The 21,199-nt window shown below is 35.9% G+C and overlaps 1 protein-coding gene across 4 annotated transcripts in view; it reads left to right on the top strand.

The window, feature by feature from the left end:
• The window catches only part of DYNC1I2 (dynein cytoplasmic 1 intermediate chain 2), a 62,252-nt gene that overhangs the window by 10,368 nt on the left and 30,685 nt on the right, over nt 1-21,199 (top strand). For all 4 annotated transcript variants that reach the window (XM_010377601.2, XM_010377600.2, XM_010377598.2 and 1 more), the window contains exons 4-5: nt 8,985-9,075; nt 16,990-17,105. In XM_010377601.2, the coding sequence (XP_010375903.1) occupies nt 8,985-9,075; nt 16,990-17,105 (207 nt within the window). The remainder of the gene's footprint in view (nt 1-8,984; nt 9,076-16,989; nt 17,106-21,199) is intronic.

The raw sequence follows: 21,199 nt of genomic DNA, 5'->3' as shown, positions 1-21,199 counted from the left end.
AAAAGAAAAGAAAATAAGCTTGATTCACTTTAGGCTGAACTTTTTTGGCAAGAAAATCTCATAAGTGATGTTGTGTCCTTCATATTGTATCACATCAGTAGCACATCTCTCTGGCTATTGAGCGATGCTAAGCTTGATTATTGGGTTACAATTGTGATAAGCTGATCTCACCATCATAATTACCCCCTTGTGACTAATAGGTAATATCTGAGGGTGATACTTGGGCACTATGTGACTATTCATTTCTTTATCAGCCTTTTATCTGATGGTATTAATACTCATTGACGATCCTCATCTAAGTTATTGAATTAGGAGTTGCAACATTGTTTTTGTAATTCTGCCATTCTTTCTGCATTTATTGGCTAAAGCTCTTCTGTAAAGGGGAGCGATTCCTCAATAACTAGGGCTTTTTGGTTACCCTAAATGGTAGAAAAGCAAGAGACATGTTTACTTTTTTGCTTTAGTTACTAATAGTCACCTCCAGGCATGGCAGATGAGTTTCGCATGTATTTTATCTTTTTTATTTATTTTTTTGAGACAGAGTTTCACTTTGTCACCCATGCTGGAGTGCAGTGGTGTGGTTTTGGCTCCCTGCAACCTCCGCCTCCCAGGCTTAAGCAATTCTCCCACCTCAACCACCCGAGTAGCTGGGACTACAGGAACGTGCTGCCACCACATCCAGCTAATTTTTGTATTTTTAGTAGAAACAGGGTCTCACAGGCTAGGCGCGGTGGCTCACGCCTGTAATCCCAGCCCTTTGGGAGGCCGAGGCAGGTGGATCACGAGGTCAAGAGATCGAGACCATCCTGGCTAATGGTGAAACCCGTCTCTACTAAAACTATAAAAAATTAGCTGGGCATGGTGGCGGGCACCTGTAGTCCCAGCTACTCAGGAGGCTGAGGCAGAAGAATGGTGTGAACCCGGGAGGCGGAGCTTGCAGCGAGCAGAGATGGCACCACTGCACTCCAGCCTGAGCCACAGAGCGAGACTCCGTCTCGAGAAAAAAAAGAAAAAAGTTTAGCTAATACTTTATTGAGGGTTTTTTGTATATGTACTAATGAATGTAATTTGCCTTTGATTTTCTTGTACTGTCCATGTTCATTTTTCGTCATGGTTATGGTTTTAAAATAAATTGGTCAGTTTTTGCTTTTGCTATTTTGTAGAATAATTTATAAAAGATGCCTGTTTCTTAAAAACTCGATAGATTTCCATTGTAGAACTGCCTTGGATTATGACTTTTTTCTGCAGAGAGTAGAGAGCAGGGGTTATTCATTTGGAGTGTGTGTGTGTGTGTGTGTGTGTGTGTGTGTGTGTGCAGCGGCGGGTGGGGGTGCAGTTTAGAGACAGGGTCTCAGTCTGTGGCCCAGACTGGAGTGCAGTGGTGTGATCTCAACTCACTGTAGCTTCAAACTCGTGGGCTCAAGTCCTTCTCCTGCCTAACCTCCTAAGTAGCTGCGACTACAGGCAGGTATCACCATGCCTGGCTAGTTTTAAAAAAATTTTTTGTAGAGATGGGGTCTCGCTATGTTACCCAGGCTGGTTTCAAACTCCTGGCCTCAAGTGATCCTCCTGCCTTGGCCTCCCTAACTGCTCAAGTTTTTTAAATAGTTATAGTCTCTTCAGATTTTCTATTTCTTCTTATATCTGTTTTTTCTCCCCAAAATAACAATAAACATTTATTATCTCTCATAGTTTCTGCTGGTCAAGAATTTGGTAGCAGCTTAGCTAGGTAGTTCTGGCCTAGGTTTTCTCATTGGGTCAAAGTCAATATTTCAGTTAGAGCTTTAGTGATCTCAAGTCTTGACGGAGGCTCGAGAACTTGCTTTCATGGTGGTTCATTCACATGGCTGGCAAGTTGGTGTTGGTTGCTAGTGGGACAGCTGAGTTCCCATCCTTGTGGGCCACTCCACAGATCTACTGGAGTATCCTTGTAGCATGTTAGCTGGGTTCTCCCAGAGTGAACAGTCCAAGAGAAAAAGAGAGTCAGAAGAAAACTGTCCTTTTTATGACTCAGATTTGGAAGTCACAAAGCATCACCTTTGCCACATTCTGTCCATTAGAAGAGAAACACTAAGTCCAGCCCACATTCACAGAGAATTTACCCATAAATCAAAGTCACAAATTTTTGAGGGATTTTCTGAGAAATTTCAACATTTTAAAAAATTGTAGCCTTATAGGTGATGAAAGGCATTTTCATAGAGTTTTAAGCAGGGTAGTGTCTTAGATGGGTCATTAAACCAAACTACTGTAGAGACTAAAGACTGACTTGTTTAATCGTAGCTATAACCAGCTTTCAATTATCCTACTTTGTTTGTTTTTTTGAGACGGAGTCTTGCTCTGTCACCCAGGCTGAAGTGCAGTGGTGTGATCTTGGCTCACTGCAAGCTCCGCCTCCTGGGTTCACGCCATTCTCCTGCCTCAGCCACCCAAGTAGCTGGGACTACAGGTGCCCGCCACCACGCCTGGCTAATTTTTTGTATTTTTAGTAGAGATGGGGTTTCACTGTGTTAGCCAGGATGGTCTCGATCTCCTGACCGCTTACCTCGACCTCTCAAAGTGCTGGGATTATAGGCGTGAGCCACCGTGCCTAGCCAATTATCCTAGTTTTATAGCCTCTCTTAGGTGACTCTGATTTTTGAGAGTTGACTCTTAGAAAAGTTGGTTAAGATAAAAAATATGTCTTGATAAACCATTTGTAGCCAATAACAAACTGATTTTATCTTAATTGATTAGAACTCAAAAAAAAAGGTTTTTGCTGGGAGTAAATATTGTAGTATTAGTATTTTATTTTTATATTTATCTTGAATGGGCGTGTTTAGACTATAAACTTTAGGAGATATCATTCCCATGCTATTTTTCTTTTTTTTGGAGACGGAGTCTTGCTCTGTCTCCCAGGCTGGAGTGCAATGGTGCAATCTCCGTCTCCCAGGTTCAAATGATTCCCCTGCCTCAGCCACCTGAGTAGCTGGGATTACAGGCATCTTCCACCAAGCCCAGCTAATTTTTGTATTTTAGGTAGAGACGGGGTTTCACCATGTTGGCCAGGCTAGTCTCGAACTCCTGACCTCAAGTGATCTGCCCACCTGGTCCTCCCAAAGTGCTGGGATTACAGGCGTGAACCACTTCGCCCAGCCCCTTGTTTCTTTATGCCAACTTTTTTTTTTTTTGTTTATGAGTGTAGATATGAGAGAGAAAGGGAGAAGGAAGAAAGATATCACTAAACCTCATACTGTTAGTTTAATGTTATTACTAAATTAAGCCATGGAGAGATAATTTAGTAAGTAGCTACTTTTTAAAATAAAAATGTCCTTAGTGAACATGATTGGCTATAGAAAGGTTTTGAAGAACATTTTATATGTGATTTAAACTTAGTTGAATATATTTGGATTAGTTGCAGGACAGTGGGGAAGGTAGCATATTTTATTTCCAGTCATTTTATAAGTAGATTATTAATAAAATTTATTTTTTTGCAGAATGTATTTTCTGGCATAATTTTCAACCAAGGTTTTTCTCAGTGGGGCGGAATAGTATCTTCCTCTTGATTAAATATTAGCTTATCTATTGTGAACTATTTAACTTCAGAGTTTTTAGCTGTCAGTAATTAAGAGAGGAGACTCAATTCTGGTGAGGATACAACATTGTAGGGAGCAGTAAATAAATATGCTTTGAAAAACAATCCAAATGTCATTGCTTTAATTTATTTAGCTTATGATATCGATTTGAACTTTTCAATAATGTGAAGGCATGTGAGATTGTGTTTATCAAAGCAGCTTGAGCTGATTAACAATCGAATTACCAGTTTCCTCAAATAGCTATAAACAGAGTGTTGACTGTTCCTTCCCAGAAAAGGTTAACACTGTGTTTAGATTTAAGAGTTTAAGTTTCCAAGTTAGATCTACAGACATCTTTCCCTTTCTTTGAGGTTCTTATTTCTAAACGATTTTTCCCTTTCTTGTTGGCAGATTTACCATTATAATGGAATCTGTGAAGGGTTAAAGGCTTTCTGAAGATCTCATTACCTTTAGAAAATTAGGCTAAGTGCATGTCATAGTCCTTAAAACATATGCCTACAAGTCCAGTACTTATTTATAATTTGGCCTGAAAAATACAGGATACAGATGAAGGCAATGGCTTTCAAACCTTTTTTGACGGTAAACTACAGTAAAAAATCTATTTTGTATCATGACTCAGGATGGATACTTGTTGTTCTTTTGAATGTAGAATGTACTCCTTGAGTATTTATTAAATATTTTTAAATCATAGTAGTATAAAAACACTGGGTTAATTTTTTAAAAAATCAATCTCTTGTTTTCCTAAAGTGGATTTTTTTTTCCTACTAAAAAGAATTTGTTTAAAGAAAAAAGAGATACAGTTAATCAAACCTCTCATAACTTTTCTTTGCTGGTAGTTTTTTTTTTTTTTTTAACAGAGTCTCACTCTGTTGTTCAGGCTGGAGTACAGTAGCACAAACTACAGCTTCTGCCTCCAGGCTCAAGCAATCCTTTCACCTCAGCCTCCCGAGTAGCTTCGACTACCATAGCCACCTAATTTTTTTATTTTTGTAGAGATGGGGACTCACCATGTTGTGCAGGCTGGTATTAAACTCCTGGCTTTAAGCGATCCTCCTGCCTTGACCTTCCAAGATGCTGGGATTACAGACATCAGTCACCATCCCTTCCTACTGGTAGATTCTTAATTCCCTGGTGACTTGACTACTTTTTGTTAGAGATTCTTGAGAGCAAGCGGAATATATTACTTATATTTTTACCTCTGGTACCAGCACAGGCTAGACACCTAAATTTTTGTTCCATTATTTCTAGGTCATGTATGTCTTACCACCTGGTAAGGGCAAATTAAAGCCATTCTGCTTTAGGACAACAACTAAATGGTATTTTAATTTAGTTTAATTATTTTTTGAGACAGGGCCTCACTCTGTTACCCGGGCTAGAATACAGTGGTGCAGTCATGGCTCACTGTAGCCTTGACCTCCTGGGCTCAAGCAGTCCTCTCGCCTCAGCCTACTGAGTAGCTGGGACTACAGCCATGCGCCACCATGCCCAGCTAATTTTTTGTAGAGACAGAGTCTTGTTATGCTGGCCAGGCTTGTTTCGAATTTCTGGGATCAAGGAATCCTTTTGCCTCAGTCCCCCAAAGTGCTGAGATTATAGGCATGACACACCACACCCGGGCTAAAATTTTATTTTCACTTATTAATTTCTTTTTTTTTTTTTTAATGTAATGCTCTGAATCACATTGAAAAGGAAAATGAAATGAAACACTTAAGAGAGATTAGTAGAGGATATTTAAACCTCATTATGAAGAGAAGGAGCAAGGGGAAGGGATAAATTAATATTTCAGAGAGTTAAGATTTAAAGTAACATCTTTCAGAAGGTCAAAAAAAAAAAGAGTAAGGTATGAAAAATAGATAGTTATTTAAATTTTAATAATCCACGCTAAGAACACTTGTGTCCAGAAGGGGGCATTATTGTAACGTGGGCTATGTTTGAGTACTGAGTATCATTGATGAGCTTAGAAGAGACTTCACAACTTTGGGTTACATGCATCCCAAAAGCTCACTCCTTGCATTTCACTGTCTTCTACCAACACTCCCAATCCCTACATTCACCTTCCTTGGCTGTCTAGCTTTTCCAGGTCTTTCTTCCTGATAAAAACCCCTTCTTGCCAGAGGCTTTCTTCTACTTGAAAAATAATTCAGCTATATGCCATCCTTTGCCCTTGAGACTTCTGTGTAGTTCTGAGTGGTTGACCCAGACTTAATGCTAATTCTAAATCTAGGTGCATTCCCAGGTCCTTTGTGGTCTAAAAATATTCTAGTTGTTTCTTCACAGGCCAAAATCCAGCAGTGTTAATTTTATATCCTTGGAAGGCCAAGGTCTAAGCTGACAGGAAAGGCTTTCTTGATTGGCTTTTTGTCCTGGAGAGTTAAAGAGGTACAGAGGTACAGTCTTTTTCACATTACTTACATGGTCAGTGACTGCCATGGTTTAGCTGTTTTTTTTTTTCTTCTGCAATGGTTGTCAAAGAAAACAGGTGTCTGTGCTCGAAACTTCTAAGAAGCTGAAATTCATTAACATACTCACCTATGTTTATATTAATTCCTTTATTTTATATTAATTCCTTTATTTTATACCATTTAAAGCCTGTTTTAGGCTGTTTTATATACAGAACTGTGGAGTAAAGGTAATCTGATTGAATCACTGTTCTTACTAAGCAGATCATATCTCAGATACTTGTCAAAAATTATTAATGGTTTATGTTATTTTCAAGGCTGATCAGACTTAAAAACCATGCTTAAAAATGAGTTCCAGAAGCAAGTCTTTTCTTACGTTTGAGAACCTATGAGTTGATTAGTGTTTCTGTTTTGTTTTTGCCTCCTGAATGCATGCATTCATTTGTTCTCAGGGGTTTATTGAAGTCTGGGAATATAGTGGTATTTGCCTTATTGTGTAATTATAGTATTCTTTGATTTTTCTAGACTAATTGGGTTAAAATGTAGCAGTCACCAAATAACACTATCATTCCCCTTTTTAAAAATTAATTTTCCTCCTTTTATAATGATAGTAATTTTTTTCTAGGATTGTCCCTTCTGTGGTATACATTATTTATTATTGCAAGATGTAGCTGTGGCTCAGATAATAGCTAAGAGTCCTTTATAGAGTCTTTTCCATCATTTGGCTTGAAACTATCTTTTGGTAGAAAGAAGATAGTTCTGGGATGGAGATATTTATATAATTACAAATTTGAAGTCACTGATTTATTTTGCCTTTGTTTGGCTAAGAAACTGTGATAATATGGTAGCATCACCCTTTGGATTTATTTTTTATTTCTGAAACTTTGATTTCAGAACTGGCTATGTTAATGTGTATATTTATGTCTGTATAATTAGTATTTAACCTGTTTCTGTGAAGAATTTTGATTAACATTTTTAAAAAATGTAGTCTTTAACCAAGTGAAATACTGTTGAACTTGTTCAGTGGAGTCATTGATACTTGAAATGATCAGAAAGAAGGAGAAGCATGTTAAACTGAAAAAGAATTCTCTAGTTCATCACAAATAGATTGATGGGAATTTTACTAATTTTCCTTCAACCCCTCTGATATGTACACTTGGAAAAATTGTTTTTCTGAGTATGAAATTAAGTATGTAATTTAAAGCGTACAAAATTTCTTCTTTAAAAATCTTGAAAACATTGTGGTGCCTCACTATAATTTAATAAACATTTATTTGTGTTTACAGCACAGTAGGCAAACAACTGTTAAGTATTACTCTATTCCTATATCAGTTGGGACTTAGACTAGGGGAAGCCTCACAGTGAAAGATGGACAAAAAGATGAGGAAATGTAACCTAAGGTAAATTAAGGGACATTAATATTCTTCTACTTTAGATAAAAATCATTTTTAGCTACTTTGAATTACACATACAGCACCTAGCACAGTATCATCTACATGTAAACTATAGGAAGCTATCTGGTCTTATAGTTTTTTCTGACAGATGTAATCACAATATTAGAAACATTATGTTTTTATAGTCCTTTGAAATTTAAGCAGTTAGTCACTGTATCTTAGGAAAGAAATATTCTAGTTGTGATTTTTTTCTTCTAATCTTATTGGTGTCAATTAGAATTTGCCATTGAAAAAATTAGGATTATCAGTTTTATACCTATGTTTACGATGCAAGTCATCATAATATATTATACATTTCGTTACATTACCAAACCCACTGTTTTTACTGCAGCATGTATAAACATTTAGACCTAATTTTAAGGTGCAATGGATGTGACTATCCTAAAAAACACAGACTTTTAATTAAATACTTATTTCTTTAGTTTACTTATTTCTATAACTAGGAACTTGCCTTCTTTTCAGTAGACTATTAAAAGAAGGGCTTTCAGCTCAACATAAACTGTATTAGTCACTTAATATCATACACTGAAAAATTATTTTGAAAAGATACTTGGGATTGGGGACATTTATGGTAATATTTAACCAGAAGATGGCAGTGATGATCCTCCTATACTCCCTGCAACGGTAATCAAAAGTTTTACAAATGTCATAGCATGAAATGTGCACGTTCAGCTGTTGTTATATAATGTTAAAAGTTGAGGATCTAGGGGAAAGCACTTGCTGTTTATTTTATATACTATGAAAAATGTGTATTTTTCTATAAGAAGGGATTAAGAATATTTTGGGTGTCTGTATCTTTGTCTGTACACTTCAGTTTTTTCTGAATACTGGGGTAAGGAAGTTCCCATAAGTCTTGCCTTGTTTATTTGCATGCGTCACTTTATGTTATGCATAATGTCTAGAAGGCATGCTGTTTTATGGCCTGTTTGCATTTTTCACCCAAATTGCTGGAAACTAATGAACGTTTTAAAGGAGCCATTCCTTTAGCTGCAGTCATTTCTCTAAACTGACATCTTTTTGGGGGGGTTGGGAGGACTGAAATCATTTTAAACATTACTTTTTGAAGAAAAAAATAATTAGGCAAAAGTTAATATTTTAAAATAAATCTTGAGAAACCAGAGATTAAATAACTTAATGAAACATATTTCAGAGTTGAATTTTGGCAGCAATTGTAAATAGTATTTATAATCTGGTGATATTAAAAGTGAAAAGTTACAAAGGGGAGAAGGAATGCTCTCCTTTGAAAATTAGTGGCCACATTTGGTGGTGAATGAGATGAAGATGCATCCTTCCATAATTTTGCCTTTTTAAAAAAATTATAAAGCTCAAATGCATTTTGCCAGAAAAATTGCATGAATCTTCAGCATGTGTTGTTAACTTTTTGTCTTTTCCCCTTTCTTTTCTGCTGTTCATTTTCATTCATATATTTTTGATTTTTGGTTTGCCATTGTTTTTTTCTTTTTTGTTAATTACTTCATGTTAAATTATTTTTGAAACGTCATAAGCTGAGCAACCTCTCCGTGTAGTAACAGCGGATACCTGTCTATTTCACTATTTAGTCCCTCCTCCTATGTCTCCATCCTCCAAATCTGTGAGCACTCCAAGTGAAGCTGGAAGCCAAGACTCTGGAGATGGCGCCGTGGGATCTAGGTACAGTAATTTTCCTTTTAATATTTTAATGATAGAATGCATTCAATGCCCAAATACTGTTGATACTTTAAAGGGCCTCTAAATAATTGTGTCAAGTTAGTTCTAACATTTTAAAATCTAAAATGGTATAGAAATTCTCTGTTGGACATTGGGAGAAAAAAACTTTTTTTTTGTTAATAATATTTTGACCGTCACACTTAATTAGTACTAGTCAACCGGTTTTATGCTAATTATTTTATATTAAAAATAGTGATATTAATGGATTTAGATTTTTCTGTTTAAACAAACTTTTTGTTGGTTATCATGTGAATGTTTTAGGTGTAAATAGGGTAAAACCTCTCTCTTGTGCTTGATTTCCCATTCAGTAATTGAAAATGTAAACAATTCTGTTAAACAGCTCAATTCTGTTCTATTAAGTCATTAGTTCTGCTAATTAAGATAGTGAATAATAATGCATAAAATGTCAAGAGTAAGGAGTAACTGCTAAGGACAACATTAAGAATGTTTACTGTCAAGTATTCCTGAACTTGCATCTTCCTTGTAAAATTACATTTCGTGTTTGTTTTAGGATCCCGCATACATGTTGGGTCTTGCTTTTCAAAAGTTCAGTAAGATTTCAGCTTTCGCGGGGCGCGGTGGCTCAAGCCTGTAATCCCAGCACTTTGGGAGGCCGAGACGGGTGGATCACGAGGTCAGGAGATTGAGACCATCCTGGCTAACACGGTGAAACCCCGTCTCTACTAAAAATACAAAAAACTAGCCGGGCGAGGTGGCGGGTGCCTGTAGTCCCAGCTACTTCGGAGGCTGAGGCAGGAGAATGGCGTAAACCTGGGAGGCAGAGCTTGCAGTGAGCTGAGATCCGGCCACTGCACTCCAGCCCGGGCGACAGAGCAAGACTCCGTCTCAAAAAAAAAAAAAAAAAAAAAAAAAAAGAGATTTCAGCTTTCTTTCAAAGATCATATTGGGAAAAGTATCACTACTTATTCTTCTTTGTCACACGCATACACACACACACACACAAAATAGTATTTAATGGTATTGTACTTTTTGACTTCTGAAATGAAATTAAACATAGGTAGTCAAAATCCACAGCTGATTAAGAATGCTTATTTTGGGCCAGGAAGTTAGATGTCCTCACCAAGAAAATCTCTAACACACCTTTTAATAAGACATAAACTGTTAGAAGTTTTATCCTTTTTTTGTCTAGTCCCTCTAGTTGAAGTTGCAAACCAGTAATAAATATCTAAAAGACAGGGCAAGAAAAAAGAAGCAAGGTGACTAGATGATCTGTAAACTCAATACGCAGTCAGCTCTTGAATAATCAGGTTATCATTAATGATTAAAAGGCACGTAAAGCTTGCCAGCTTGAATTTGAGAAGTGCTTTCCAAATAGAACCAAAATTGCAAATCTAAGCTATACTCTCTTTGGAGGTAAATGACATAACTCTTTCATTGAAGAAAAATCAAAATTTTCTTTGTAGAAATAATGTTATTAGCTTATAATATAGTATGTGTTACAGAATAAGGACAATTTGTCTAATGTAAATTCACTTTTATAGGTTAAATTTTTTTTCATATTTTGTACTTCTGTATTTTTATACAAATATGTCATTATTCCTTTATTTTTTATTTTTTTTTTGCAGACAGGGTCTCTGTCACCCAGGCTGGAGTGCAGTGGCGCAGTCTTGGCTCACTGCAACCTGTGCCTCCTGGGCTCAAACGATCCTCCCACATCAGCCTCCCGAGTAGCTGGGACTACAGGCACGCGCCACCATGCCTGGCTAATTTTTGTGTTTTTTGCAGAGACAGGATTTTGCCATGTTGCCCAGGCTGGACTCGAATTCCCAGACTCAAGTGATCCACCCACCTTGGCCTCCCAAAGTGCTGGGGTTATTGGCATGAGCCACTGCACCCAGCCACTGTTCCTTTAGATAATTAATAATCAACTGGCATTTTTAAGTGAAGGGTTTTTTTTTTCCCTTCTACAACATTACCATAGTAAAAATATTTCCCAATATAAAAAATTGTTATATTTATTAAATGTCTTTATTTGATATTATTATTTTATGTAGATACTATACCGTGTACATTATGACACGTTGTTCCTGATTTTGAATAGTAGATTATTTTAATTCGGTGTCAGCAAGGTTGCTTTCAAAAGTACTTTGACACCTACTTAAGTTTTTTAAATTAATGTGAATTAAAACATGTCCCCATGAGTTTTATGGACAAGCCAGAGATTATTAGAGACCTTTTAGAATATTGTAAATTAACAGAGGGAGTAATGCTGGTAAGAAAAATATTTATTCGTCTATAGAGCAAATACTAAGTTACCAACTTTATTAAATACTATGGCTTACCACAGAAGATAAAACATTCATGGTCCTTGCTTTCATAGAATTTACATTGTAGTGATTACATCATGAATTTAAAGATACTGTTGGCTTTATTGAAAAGCCGTAAGGGTAGTGTGCTAACCTATGTTTAATGTGAAGCGTAGTTTTTTTTTAAATGATAAATTGTAAAACACAAAAACAAATAGTTAATATTTTTTAAAGTATTTGTTCTTGTTAGATAATGAATAGAAAATTTGTTTCTTGTGAGTTTAACAGAGAGAAAAAATCCTCTTTTTGAATGAGGTGACCTTACATTTCTTTTTTTTTTTTTCTTTGAGATGGCATTTCCTTCTTGTTGCCCAGGCTGGAGTGCAGTGGCAAGATCTTGGCTCACTGCAACCTCCACCTCCGGGTTCAAGCGATTCTCCTGCCTCAGCCTCCCAAGTAACTGGGATTACAGGCATGCACCACTGTGCCCAACTAATTTTGTATTTTTAGTAAAGACAGGGTTTCGCTATGTTGGCTAGGCTGGTCTTGAACTCCTGACCTCAGGTGATCCACCCATCTCAGCCTCTCAAAGTGCTGGGGTTGCAGGCTTGAGCCACGGTACCCAGCCACATCTTTTTAACCTTAATATGTACATTGTCTACTTTGAGAGCACAGACTCACTTGGAAACATTAATTTTCAAGAGGGCTGAGTATATTCTTTTTTATGTATACATACACGCACACACAATAATAGAAAATGATGAATTCTACTAAATCATATCCAGCTTTCATAGAGGCAGTTATAATTGTGATGGTGATATTGGCAGTGAAATAATGCATTTCTCAATATGTGACATTTAAAAAGAGTGCCCAGGTCTGAGAATGAAACCTAAGGAACTTATATTGAGCAAACACAATGTTAATGTAAGAATAAAGACAGTTAGAAGAAATATAATAGGAAAATGCATGAAGAAATGTGAGATACGTATATGCACGTGTACATGTAGTTTCAGTTGGCCAAGATGGTCTAAGATTAGTACACTCAGGGAGTAGGAATAGATAAGACATTATAAAATATGCTATTTAAACATGTTTGAATCACTCTGAGTGCCAAGAATTTCTGTTGGGACTGGTGGTAATTTATGAATAGATATAAAAGGCCATGAGAAATGATCTCTCTCTAACTTTGCAGATTAGGAAGCTGCATTACATTTGTTATCTCAAAAATTTAGGAACAATTATTCAATGGGGTAATCCAGGCCTCTTGTTCCTTTTTTCCTTTCTTTTTTTTTTTTTTTTTTTTTTTTTTGAGTTGGAGTCTTGCTCTGTTGTCCAGGCTAGGGTGCAATGCCGTGATTTCACCTCGCTTCAATCTCTGCCTTCTGGGTTCAAGCAATTCTCCTGCCTCAGTCTCCCCTGTAGCTGGAATTACAGGTGTGTGTCACCATACCACACCAGCTACTTTCTGATTTTTAGTAGAGATCGGGTTTCACCACGTTGGCCAGGCTGGTCTCGAACTCCTGACCTCAAGTCATCTGCCCACCTCGGCCTCCCAAAGTGCCAGGATTACCAGTGTGAACCATCGCGCCTGGCCCATTTTTCCGTTTTTGATCAGTGTACTTCTCAAGCTTTGTACTTGCAATTGTACTTTATATGCCTGAAGATGCCCCTAATAAATGTAATCATGTACATGTATATCCAGTGTGTTTTCAGTACTGGCTGTATTTTGAGGTACAATCTTACTTGATTTTAGACTAACATGACATCCTCAACAAGGAATTTTATGTCATTGGTAACAGAGCTCTTACTTACATAATGTAAAGGCTGTTGACAGAACATTCCTTGGAGACCATCTCATAGAACTTTCGATTTAACAAAGCCTAAGCTTGTTGCTATTCATGGCTTAGTACAAAGTAGATCTTCACTGTGGCTGCTTCTTACATTGCATACACATAACCTTGTTTAAATTCCAAGATCTATCTTTATATGTTTTAAAATGAAGGATTTCTCTAGATTGATTATTATTTTTCTTGATAAATTATATAGGCAGGTAGAGAAACTATTTGTTGTATTAAAACATTGCAGCAACTAAAACTAGTTGTACATTATAACGTCTTACGTAAGTGAAAAATATATTTGACAAAAATGGTAATACTAAATGTATTGTGCTTAACTTTTTTTAGTGGGGACTGTGAACGTTATACAGTACCATACATAATTATCTTATATATTGCTGACCTATATAAATGTCAGTATGATAAAGTACCTTTTGTTCTATTAGTAACTAAGTTTGGCTCTGTAAGTTACTTAGCCAGCAGGCGTTGCTAAAACTTATCACTGAATATTTAGGATTGATATTTGAACATAAAATATTTTTCCAGGGAAAAATCTATTTTTTCCTAGAGACAGAAAACTTTAGTTGTTTTCTTTAAGCAGATGATATGTAAGCCCAAGGCAGGGCTTAACCCTAGATTATAGAAGGGTCACATTTTGGAAACTTCAGCTATTTTATATCCCAGTGGGATAGTCTTTGGTTTTATTACCAAAAGGCTTATGTGTTGACTCATTTCCTTTACCAGTATGACAATTTCCTGCACACATTTAATGCTTTGGGGAAGATTAAAATGTTAACTAAGAGGTTTAAATGTGTTTGCTTTCATTGGGAATCTTAAAATTTCAACCATTTTATAGGCTAGCTTGTTATCCATAAATAATTACTTGGGTTGTGTGACTTTAGTTGTTCTAAAGCAGATCTATTATTATACAATATTAGTTTCCCATAATCTGCACATAATGTCTTTTAGCTATTCTGGATTGTGTGCTTGTATCTTTAACAATAGGAAGCCTATTGCATGTACTAGATGGTTGAGTGACCTGGTGGATTTTTTGTTTTGTTTTTTGATTTTTTTTTCAATACTAACCAGAACATGTGTTTTTAAATTGTGAATAGTACTTTAGCTTTAGCTATTCATAGAATGTATTTGCTTGACTAACTTATGGCCTTCTTTGCTAATGCTTCATGGTTGTCCTACAACCATTTAGGACGCTGCATTGGGATACAGATCCATCAGTTCTTCAGCTTCACTCAGATTCCGATTTGGGGTATTGAATAGATTTTTTACCTTCCCTGTTTTATAATGAATTTGATTCTTTGTGAAACTGTCCTAATTTTATTTTGCTTAAGTTTATAATATTGTGTCATGTAGTAAGGACAAGAGTTACATTTTACTGTGACACCTCATTTATCCAGTATCTTTAGTGAAAGGATATTCTATGTGATGTTCTAGGTACCCTAAGTCCATTTAAGTGTCCAAACTTTTAAAATTATTTCTGTATTTTTAATACAAGTTTTCCAGGATGTATTGAAAAACTTCTCAGACTTTTTCTAATATTCTACATGTAATTGAACCTTTTCAGGGTTACTTGATATGAATATTAATTTATTTTTCTGTATTAAAATTCACTGATGATTTCTAAGGTTTTGAGAGTAACGGAGATACTGGTCCTTACACTGTTCATTCATTACTATTTATTCATGAATCTAGAATAAAACTTCATGAATCTAGAATAAATAAATGAGTGAATGAATGGATGAATAGATTATTCATAGAATGTATGGATGAATATTCTTGATATAATTGTCATTGAGCCCCTATGTTAAATAAAGATTCTTTTCTTTCTTCTGTTTATATTTGGTTTTTTTTTTTTTGCATATTTTCTTAGCGAAACATTAGAAAACTGATGCTTTATAGTTTCTGTATTTATGTCTTTGTTTTTTAGAGTTTTAAAACTTGTTCTTTTAGAAGTTAATGCTGTAAGCTGTATGTATGGTTTTTTTCAATTTTGTTGACATAGAGATAAGATTATTCATCCATTCATTCATTCAATTATTCTAGATTCTAATTTAAATTATAAATGTTTGCTGCTGCCATTTTGCCTGACTCAGATAGCCCTTTTCCCCTGATAATTTACAGCTTCTAAAACATATGAATATACCTTTTGAAATTGTGTCTAAAGTAAGGTAAATTAGCCTTGATTTGAGGCATATAAGAAAAATATGAGTTTCTTGTACATGAACTGGAAGCCCTCTGTATTGGCCACGCTGAGGCTTCCCCCCCTGCCTCCCATTGCTTCCTTATTTTCAGTAAAAGTAGCTTTTGGATAAGTGAGGTATTACTTCCCTACCCACCTCCTCCTATAAAATCTTGGAATATTTTGCTTGTTTAATATTACAGTTTTTGTCTGTTAGACTCTATATGCATTCAAGTTGGTAATTTGTTCCTAATATTGTAGGCTTGACGATATTTTTCCAGCTATGTGAGTGATTAACTTTTTATATAATTTGCATCTTAAAAATCAGAATATAAAGTTTCTTACTTCAAATTTTATTCTTAGACTTCTAGATTACTTCAGGTTACTTAAATCGTCCACTTAGTTCTTTGACTATACTTTTTTCCCTTTTGTTTTTATTTCTAAACTAGAAAAGACATTAAAAAATTGTTACGGCCCACATTTTGGAACATTAATTTTTTAAATGTACTAATTTTATTTATACTTTATAATACTTTATTATGCTTTATTAGATTGTATAGGACTTGGATTTAGTTACTAAACAGAACTGAAGAGAATATTTACATAAGAAAAAAGTTAGATTACCAGTGATAGCCTGCCTTATATTCTGAAAGTTGCAGCAGTGTCTTTATTGTGTATCCTTTTAAGGCAGCTTCATCACTGAGAACTTTTTTGGGAGTTTGGAAGCATACTTTATTTGGTTTCCAATTTAAACATCTAATAAAACCAATAAAAGATCTTCCAGATAGGTAATAAAATATATTTTTCCTTTGGTTCATTTTCCTCAGCCACAGCTCTCTTTCATTGTCAAAAAAGAATGTATTCCCTGTATTTAACTTAAACAGAAGTGACTTTAGTAGATTTACGGTATTCAAAAGATCTGTTGCTCTAGTCTAAGTAGAATATCTGGACCTTAGTTTGTCCATATATGAATCAAGGACAGTATTGATCATGCAGAGATTAGAGATTTAAAAGTTTTAAATATTTCATTTTAAAGTCCAAATTGATAGTGTAATTCTCAATTTCTGCCAAATATAAGTAGAAAAAAAGCTTTCAGTAGAAACCTGTTTTTCAGTCGTAAAGCTGAATTCTCCTAGTGGCGAGATCAACTAAATGTAGTCTGAGTGATATCCATGTCTGATTCTGTAAAAAAAAAATCCAGAAAGAACCATATTCCAGCTGAAACCAGTTCTTACAACAACCTTATTCAGTGGTCCACTCTGAAGTTCCTATTCTCTTACTTCATTATTGCCCACACATTTGTTCTAAATAATGAAATTACTTGCCTTTTTAAAATGAAAAATAAAAACACTGAATGATTCAGAATTCAGAAATATCTTTCGCTTTTGCTACCTTCTCATTCTTTTGCTAAAATAAAGCCAATTGTTAATCTAAAATTTCTTGAATAAAATGGATTGAAATTACAATGTTGGGTGCAAATGACTGTTTAATTCTTAATTTTTGAAAATAACATGGTTTGATGTAGTTAAAATGTATTATTTGTATTTACTCAATTTAGACGAGGACCTATTAAACTTGGAATGGCTAAAATCACTCAAGTCGACTTTCCTCCTCGAGAAATTGTCACATATACAAAGGAAACTCAGACTCCAGTTATGGCTCAACCCAAAGAAGGTGAGTATCTATCCTTAGTATAATTGTCATTGAGCACCTATGTTAAATACATAGATTCTTTTTTTCTTCCTTTGATTTTGTTTTATTTCTTTTTTGCTTTTGTATGTTGGCATATTTTCTTAGGGAAATATGAGAAAACTAATGCTTTACAGTTTCTGTATTTATGTCTTCATTTTTTGGAGTTTTAAAACTTACTAGAAGTTAACGTTGTAAGCTGTATGTATGGTTTCTTAATTTTTTTGACATAAATTTAAGTCTTTCAGCCCTTAATATATACTGCTTTTAGAAGCCAAAAAGCTTAAGAATGTTCTATTTCTGTCATTGAGCATAATTCTTCCCCAAAAGGGAGTGGGTCCCATAGTAAACAAAGTCATGTAAATTATTTCTGAATAGCACACTGTACCCTGATGTTATTCATACTAATGAACAAATCTAGACTTAATTCTTAAACTTTTTCTTTTATGATATAGTGGCTCTATTATGTTGACTAGTTAGTAGCCTGTAATTTGTGTATAATATGGGGAAGTATGCACAGACCTATTGAATGTGGAGACCCTTTGGTTCTTAAACCAGAAAGCATTGCAAATAGCTAATGATTCAAGCATAAAGTACTATGATCTCATTTCCCAGTAAGGCTAATGAATTTATATCATACAAAAAAAAAAAAAAGATCTATGTGAGATCCCTAATACACTTCACAGTGTCTTATCTGAAGCTTTTGGGGCCACATATGTATTAGAATTCTGAATTTTTCTGATTATATAAAAGTAATAAAACATATGTATCATGTGTTAACACTGCAGTAGTATTTTGGGCATTAATATTTTGGCAGCAAAGCATGTGAACATAGTGAGAGAAGTAATGATTATAAATAGCTTTATCTCTGGTCATGTCAGAGTTTACCATCAAATGAGTTATGGATTTTAGAGCTGTTAACAATTTTGGAATAGAAATGTTATCAAATGTTTGAATTAATGTATTTTTAAATTTTTAATTAAATTACCATGTTTCTCCATTAAGGAAAAACAAAAGTTATATTCATTGCAGAAAGTCAGAAAACACAGGTAAGCAGAAGCGAGGAGAAATCCTTGAAATCCCTGTCTACTGCCAAAGAAAATCTTTAAAATTTCATATTTGCATATACCTAAAAAAAAAATTAAGATTGTGGCCGGGCGCGGTGGCTCAAGCCTGTAATCCCAGCACTTTGGGAGGCCGAGACGGGCGGATCACAAGGTCAGGAGATCGAGACCATCCTGGCTAACCCGGTGAAACCCCGTCTCTACTAAAAAATATAAAAAACTAGCCGGGCGAGGTGGCGGTCACTTGTAGTCCCAGCTGCTCGGGAGGCTGAGGCAGGAGAATGGCGTAAACCCGGGAGGCGGAGCTTGCAGTGAGCTGAGATCCGGCCACTGCACTCCAGCCTGGGTGACAGAGCGAGACTCCGTCTCAAAAAAAAAAAAAAAAAAAAAAATTAGGATTGTGGCCGGGCGTGGTAGCTCACACCTGTACTAGCACTTTGGGAGGCCAAGGCAGGTGGATTGCTTGAGATCAGGAGTTCAAGACCAGCCTGACCAACATGGTGAAATCTTGTCTCTACTAAAAATACAAATATTAGCCGGGTGTGGTGGTGGGCGCCTGTAATCCCAACTACTCAGGAGGCTGAAGCAGGAGAATTGCTTGAACCCAGGAGGCAGAGGTTACAGTGAGCCAAGATTGTGCCACTGCACTCCAGCCTGGGCGACAGAGCGAGACTCCGTTTCAAAAAAAAAAAAAAGAAAAGGGTTGTAGCTATTTACTCAATAGTAGATTTAAGTAGATTTACTTAATAGTAGATCATCACAGACGCTTTTAACTATTCTCCTTTTGCTGTCCTCTGAGGATGGAAATGAAATACATTAAACTTTTCCTTTCACTCTTCTCAAAAGGGGACGACAACATTATGATACATATAATTACACTTTCAAAATTTTGAGGAAATCGGTATAACATTTTTGTTCAAGTTTTTTGTTTGTTTGTTTTTTTGAGACGGAGTCTTGCTCTGACACCCAGGCTGGAGTGCAGTGGCACCATCTTGGCTCAGTTCTCCCACCTCCACTTCCTGAGTAGCTGGGATTACAGGTGCCTGCCACCATGCCTGGTTAATTTTTTGTATTTTTAGTAGAGATGGGGTTTCACCATGTTGGCCAGGCTGGTCTCGAACTCTTGACCTCAGGGGATCCACCCACCTTGGCCTACCTAAGTGCTGGGATTACAGGCGTGAGCTACCGTGCCCGGCCATGTCCAAGTACTTTTTTACTTGGCCATGTAAATTTTCTGTGTATTCATTTTTTTTCATTCCTGCTGCTCCATTGGTTGGTAAGATAGCTTTTGTAGATGCAGGGTCCTCATCCTAACCGAAGAAAAACACTGATGATAAACTTGAGACATAAGCAACTTTTTTAAAAAAGAAAGGAAAGAAAGTGTGGAGCTGTCAGTATGAGAATACTAATACTGCAGGATTCTGTAATTTCTAGAAAATACTATTTTGTTAACTAGTATATTAATTTGGTGAGTATTATGTCTGCCATTTAGGATCTACTTTAGTAGATACGTTAACTCAGAAAGTGAGCAGAATAGCCAAAACGAAGGCACCGTGACTCATTTAAAAAAATAAATTTAGGCCTTTTTCTTCATCTGATAATTTGGAGATTGTATTTTTAGTTACACTATTACACTTACAGTACAGTGTATTTTGGATTGTTTCAAATATAAAGTATTCTGAAACTGTTTTGAGTAACGCCTAATATATCTATAGTTATATCCAGTTTAAGTGAAGCCTTTTTTTTTTTTGGACAGAGTCTCACTTTGTCACACAGGCTTGAGTGCAGTGGTGCCATCTCAGCTCACTGCAACCTCCACCTCCTGGGTTCAAGTGATTCTCCCTCCTCAGCCTCCTGAGTAGCAGTGACTACAGGCGTGCACCACCACTCCCAGCTAATTTTTGTATTTTTGGTAGAGATGGGGGTCTCACCGTGTTGGCCAGGCTGGTCTCAAACTCCTAGCCTTAAGTGATCCTCCCAAAGTGCTGGGATTACAGGCATGAGCTGCCGCATCCAGCCAAGACTTTCATTTTTTAAAAATATTTTTTCTAATTACTATAGTGGTATATCATAGAGAATTTAGAAGTACGGAAAGGATATAGAGAGGAAATGTCTTTGATACTGCTGTGTACCACCCATTGTTAATGTTTTGGTTCCAATGAATATGTCTCCAAACTTCTTATTTAACTTGGTGACTAAAAATTATAACACCAAGAAGTGCCTACCACATATCAGGCATAGTATGAGACACTTTACATCATCAGTAATGCTGTCACCAAAGCCCTGAAAGTTAGGTATTGGTTTTGTTTACACACCAAGCAGCTGAAACTGAAAGAGTTAGTTTATCGAGCATCACATAGCTAGTAGCTGTGATTGTAAACCAAATATGACTGATTCTAAGGTGTACTTTCTCTCACAACTGAAGTAGCAACTCCTCTTTTTCTATAGTAACCTGTATTAAGTAGTTTAGTTTATATTATCTAGCGCTGATTCTACACGTTTATAGATTATTTGCTGTATATAGAGGCACTAGCTTTTCCTTTCTTTGGATTTGTCATCCTTTTAGTTACAGATTGAGGTATATAAGTGAAGGGGAAGAAAAAAATGCGTCCTGATACGATGGAGCTATCCTTACCCTTTGGAAACATTTATAAAAATGAGATATTTGGGCAGTATCCTTTGGGGAAAAAATGAGATAATTTCTTTTATCTATCATTATAGTTATTTTCATGTCTGGACCTCTTACATTGTTTCTTTTCCCAAATTTTATAAGTTTTAGAAAGAAGGAAAGAGAAAAATCTTGAAATTAAGGTTTTATAATGGAAACACTGTGTGCTTAACTGTTCTTTTGCTTACCCATCACTTTAATATATTGGTTCTCAAACTTTGCCTGGTTGGTTCCCATTTAAGAATGATGTAGGCCGGGCGCGGTGGCTCAAGCCTGTAATCCCAGCACTTTGGGAGGCCGAGACGGGCAGATCACGAGGTCAAGAGATCGAGACCATCCTGGCTAAC

Source organism: Rhinopithecus roxellana, chromosome 14 (assembly GCF_007565055.1).
Source record: "Rhinopithecus roxellana isolate Shanxi Qingling chromosome 14, ASM756505v1, whole genome shotgun sequence".
NCBI classification, from domain to species: Eukaryota; Metazoa; Chordata; class Mammalia; order Primates; family Cercopithecidae; genus Rhinopithecus; species Rhinopithecus roxellana.
The sequence above is the reverse complement of the archived record's forward strand: the minus strand, read 5'-3'. Positions and strand labels throughout refer to the sequence as shown.